The 5,815-nt window shown below is 44.7% G+C and overlaps 1 protein-coding gene across 1 annotated transcript in view; it reads right to left on the bottom strand.

The window, feature by feature from the left end:
* LOC109884126 (epidermal growth factor receptor kinase substrate 8-like protein 2) overlaps window positions 1–5,815 on the bottom strand; it is an 81,163-nt gene that overhangs the window by 44,822 nt on the left and 30,526 nt on the right. The window contains 1 exon segment of the mRNA XM_031832918.1: window positions 3,773–3,934. Coding sequence (XP_031688778.1) covers window positions 3,773–3,934 — 162 coding nt within the window.

Below are 5,815 nucleotides of genomic sequence, written 5' to 3'. Positions count from 1 at the left end.
GTCCATATCAAATGTGTCATCAGTTATCTCACCATAAAGGTCTAAAGGTCGACAGATCTGTGGCTCAGAAAGACATGTCCACATAACACAGGAATATGATGTTTGTGACATCAAATAACCAGAACAACTCTAGACTAGGACTGGCATAACTACAGCACTACGTAGGACATTATCACAACTACAGCACTACGTAGGACATTATCACAAGTACAGCACTACGTAGGACATTATCACAAGTACAGCACTATGTAGGACATTATCTTCAAGTCAGAGCTCTAGAAAGAGGCCAGAGTTCCCGACTTGGAAGTCAGAGCTCTAGAAAGAGGCCAGAGTTCCCGACTTGGGAGTCAGAGCTCTAGAAAGAGGCCAGAGTTCCCGACTTGGAAGTCCGAGCTCTAGAAAGAGGCCAGAGTTCCCGACTTGGAAGTCAGAGCTCTAGAAAGAGGCCAGAGTTCCCGACTTGGAAGTCAGAAGTCAGAGTTGGATGACCGTTCGAAGCGTATTCTCCCCAGTCAGAACTCGTTTTCCTCCGAGTACCCAGTTTTCTTGAACTCACTGAAGTATGAGATTTTCCCAGTTCCAAGTGTCCTGTTGTTTCGAACGGGGCAGAAGTCATGCTAGATTGACAGCATGGCCAATGTATTCAACCTTTTCTGGCCCGTGATGTTGCATGTGCATGTTTATCCTTTTAAGCTTGGAAAAGAGACCCCTTAAACACAGACGTGGACCACGCACCCTCTCCACCAAACACAGACGTGGACCACGCACCCTCTCCACCAAACACAGACGTGGACCACGCACCCTCTCCACCAAACACAGACGTGGACCACGCACCCTCTCCACCAAACACAGACGTGGACCACGCACCCTCTCCACCAAATAGCCGGCAGAGGAAACAAAACAGGGATTTAATTTGCAACGCTTGCAGTCAGCCATTGTTGAATTGGCGATTTCCAACTTGTTGTGTGATGTCTATGTCCAATGGCCGATGACCACCGATACGTTTAAGCTATAATCTCTCTTCATATGACAAGGATTTGCCAGTAGATTGACGATGTGATTCATGGTGACTTCTAGCTCAGCTTTTGAAAGTATGATGTCCAATCAAAGCTCCTGTAGATATCACATGATGTGACATCATTTTATCTTGTGGCCAATGACCTTGAGCCTTCTTGGAAGGGCACTTCTAATGTAACTCTATGGCAGTACCCAAGCGGGCTTGAACTGCCTAGCTCTCCCTGTAGATTTTGCGGTGACGCGGTGTCCAACCATGAGTGACAGAACACTGAGCCAATCACGGCGTAACTAGAGAACATGACCAACCCCTACTCTCTGTATTTTCTGCTGGCTTCTCCACCACCACAGAAACCACTGAGCTGAAACGCCTGCATTCTGGAGCTGCCTTACTTAATCTATAATATCTCTTCATATGACAAGGATTGAAAATGATTTACTCAAGAAAACAAAACCGATACCATGTTTATATGTGACTTTATTAACTCAATATTATATTTAGCCCAGAATGACGAGTCACCACTATACTATACATATATAACTACATACAACTACATAGGTCAGGATAAAAACTCTAATAGCACAGGTCTTTAATAGTTGGTATTAAAACCAGTGCCTTTTTACGTTGATTTAATTTAACCAGGTCAGTTAAGAATAAATTCTTATTTATAATAGCGGCCTACCAAAAGGAAAAGGCCTCCTGCGGGACGAGGGCCCCGGGATTACAAATTTAAAATATAAGGACAAAGCACACATCACAACAAGAGAGACAACACAACACTACATAGGAGACCTAAGACGACGACAACATAGCAAGTCAGCAACACATGACAACACAGCATGGTAGCAACACAACATGACAACACAGCATGGTAGCTGCACAACATGACAACACAGCATGGTAGCTGCACAACATGACAACACAGCATGGTAGCAACACAACATGACAACTAGCATGGTAGCAACACAACATAAAAACTAGCATGGTAGCAACACAACATGACAACACAGAATGGTAGCAACACAACATGACAACACAGAATGGTAGCAACACAACATGACAACAACATGGTAGCAACACAACATGGTAGGCAACACAACATGACAACAACATGGTAGCAGCACAACATGTAGCAACACAACATGACAACAACATGGTTAGCAGCACAACATGACAACAACATGGTAGCAACACAACATGACAACAACATGGTAGCAACACAACATGGTAGCAACACAACATGACAACAAACATGGTAGCAGCACAACATGACAACAACATGGTAGCAACACAACATGACAACACAACATGACAACAAATGGTAGCAACACAACATGGTAGCATCACAACATGACAACAACATGGTAGCAACACAACATGACAACACAACATGACAACAACATGGTAGCAACACAACATGACAACACAACATGACAACAACATGGTAGCAACACAACATGACAACAACATGGTAGCAACACAACATGACAACACAACATGACAACAACATGGTAGCAACACAACATGACAACAAACATGGTAGCAACACAACATGACAACACAACATGACAACAACATGGTAGCAACACAACATGGCAGGAGCACAAAACATGGTACAAACATTATTGGGCACAGACAAACAGCACAAAGGGCAAGAAGGTAGAGACAACAATACATCACGCATAGCAGCAACAACTGTCAGTAAGACTGTTCATGATTGAGTCTTTGAATGAAGAGATGGAGATAAAACTGTCCAGTTTGAGTGTTTGTTGCAGCTCGTTCCAGTCGCTAGCTGCAGAGAACTGAAAAGAGGAGCGACCCAGAGATGTGTGTGCTTTGGGGACCTTTAAACAGAATGTGACTGGCTGAACGGGTGTTGTATGTGGAGGATGAAGGCTGCAGTAAATATCTCAGATAGTGGAGGGGGAGTGAGGCCTAAGAGGGTTTGTTGCAGATCGTTCCAGTCGCTGTGTAACTGGAATGGAACTTCCAACGTTCTTTACCTACAGGATATGTTGTTGTCCAGCAACTGTTTTCCTACAGTAGGAATGTGCATATCCCTCACGCTTGCTTCACAGTCTTACCCGTGTGTGTGTGTGTGTGTGTGTGTGTGTGCGCAAGTCTTACCATGTGTCTGTGCATGTGCATGTGTGCGTGTAAGGCTTACCTGTGTGTGTCTGTGCAAATCTTACCGTTGTGTGTGTGTGCAAGTCTTACCGTGTGTCTGTGCGTGTGCGTGTAAGGCTTACCTGTGTGTGTGTGTGTCTGTGCAAGTCTTACCGTGTGTGTGTGTGTCTGTGCAAGTCTTACTGTGTGTCTGTGTCTGTGCGTGTGTGTGTGTGTGTGTGTGTGTGTGTGTGTGTGTGTAAGGCTTACCTGTGTGTGTCTGTGCAAATCTTACCGTGTGTGTGTGTGCAAGTCTTACCGTGTGTCTGTGCGTGTGCGTGTGCATGTAAGGCTTACCTGTGTGTGTGTGTGTCTGTGCAAGTCTTACCGTGTGTGTGTGTGTCTGTGCAAGTCTTACTGTGTGTCTGTGTCTGTGCGTGTGTGTGTGTGTGTGTGTGTGTGTGTGTGTGTAAGGCTTACCTGTGTGTGTGTGTGGTGTGTGTCTGTGCAAGTCTTACCGTATGTGTGTGTGTCTGTGCAAGTCTTACCGTGTGTCTGTGTCTGTGCAAGTCTTACCGTTGTGTCTGTGTCTGTGCGTGTGTGTGTGTGTGTGTGTGTGTGTGTGTGTGTGTGTGTGTGTGTAAAGCTTACCTGTGTATCAACATCCAGTAGCCGTACAGCCTTGTCGCTGACCTGAAGCAGCATCTCCTGGGTCCAGATCTTCTCTTTGGAGTCCAGCAGCACCAGCTTCTTAATGGCATCGTCCACTGTGGCAATGGACTCTGCCTTGTCCATCATGAAGGTGGACAGGTGCTGTGGGGGGGAGAGAGGGTTAGATAACAAACAGGAAGAAGACTGGTCTTGTCCATCATGAAGGTGGACAGGTGCTGTGGGGGGGGGGGGGGGGAGAGGGTTAGATAACAAACAGGAAGAAGACTGGTCTTGTCCATCATGAAGGTGGACAGGTGCTGTGGGGGGGGGGGGGGGGGGGGTTAGATAACAAACAGGAAGAAGACTGGTCTTGTCCATCATGAAGGTGGGCAGGTGAAGTGTGGGGGGGGGGGGGGGGGGGGGGGGGTAGATAAACACATTCATAGCTCAGAGCCTAATGAATTTAATTAAATTGACTGATTTCCATATATAAACTGTAACTCAGTAAAATCTTTGAAAATGTTGCATGTTGATTTAGATTTTTGCTCAGTATATATGTGAGTATACATATATCAGCATCACTGTATACCTTTTGCAAGACCCACTGGTTGATGCTTATTTATTAAACCCTCATAGGCCTCACTCCCCCCTATCTGAGATACAGTGCCTTGCGAAAGTATTCGGCCCCCTTGAACTTTGCGACCGTTTGCCACATTTCTGGCTTCAAACATAAAGATATAAAACTGTATTTTTTTGTGAAGAATCAACAACAAGTGGGACACAATCATGAAGTGGAACGACATGTATTGGATATTTCAAACTTTTTTAACAAATCAAAAACGGAAAAATTGGGCGTGCAAAATTATTCAGCCCCTTTACTTTCAGTGCAGCAAACTCTCTCCAGAAGTTCAGTGAGGATCTCTGAATGATCCAATGTTGACCTAAATGACTAATGATGATAAATCCAATATCAAGTCTCCGTATAAATGCACCTGCACTGTGATAGTCTCAGAGATCCGTTAAAAGCGCAGAGAGCATCATGAAGAACAAGGAACACACCAGGCAGGTCCGAGATACTGTTGTGAAGAAGTTTAAAGCCGGATTTGGATACAAAAAGATTTCCCAAGCTTTAAACATCCCAAGGAGCACTGTGCAAGCGATAATATTGAAATGGAAGGAGTATCAGACCACTGCAAATCTACCAAGACCTGGCCGTCCCTCTAAACTTTCAGCTCATACAAGGAGAAGACTGATCAGAGATGCAGCCAAGAGGCCCATGATCACTCTGGATGAACTGCAGAGATCTACAGCTGAGGTGGGAGACTCTGTCCATAGGACAACAATCAGTCGTATATTGCACAAATCTGGCCTTTATGGAAGAGTGGCAAGAAGAAAGCCATTTCTTAAAGATATCCATAAAAAGTGTTGTTTAAAGTTTGCCACAAGCCACCTGGGAGACACACCAAACATGTGGAAGAAGGTGCTCTGGTCAGATGAAACCAAAATTGAACTTTTTGGCAACAATGCAAAACGTTATGTTTGACGTAAAAGCAACACAGCTCATCACCCTGAACACACCATCCCCACTGTCAAACATGGTGGTGGCAGCATCATGGTTTGGGCAAAGTTCAAGGGGGCCGAATACTTTCGCAAGGCACTGTATCTGTATATATATATATATATATATATAGATAGAGAGAGAGAGAGAGAAAGAAAGAGAGAGAGACCTGGGCCCTGACAGTAAATAATGGTGTTCCCAAAAAAAGTCCAGTTTCCATAGTTACCACAAATACTAATTCCATCTAAACACTGTTGCCCTGGAAACTATAGAACTATGGCAACTAACTATACCTACCTCGACCTAACCAACAGGTAACATCCACAAAGCTCTGAATGACCTAAGAGACGAGGCAAGAAGGGCCTTCTACGACATCAAAAGGAAATAAGACTATACCCACTAGTTAACAAGCTGTTAAATTCTACAACCACCTAAAAGGAAGAAATACCCACATATTCCACCACAGAGAGAGCTGGTTCTGTGGC

The sequence above is a fragment of the Oncorhynchus kisutch genome, linkage group LG10 (assembly GCF_002021735.2).
Source record: "Oncorhynchus kisutch isolate 150728-3 linkage group LG10, Okis_V2, whole genome shotgun sequence".
In the NCBI taxonomy this organism is placed as follows: Eukaryota; Metazoa; Chordata; class Actinopteri; order Salmoniformes; family Salmonidae; genus Oncorhynchus; species Oncorhynchus kisutch.
This window is presented reverse-complemented; position numbering and strand designations above follow the sequence as displayed.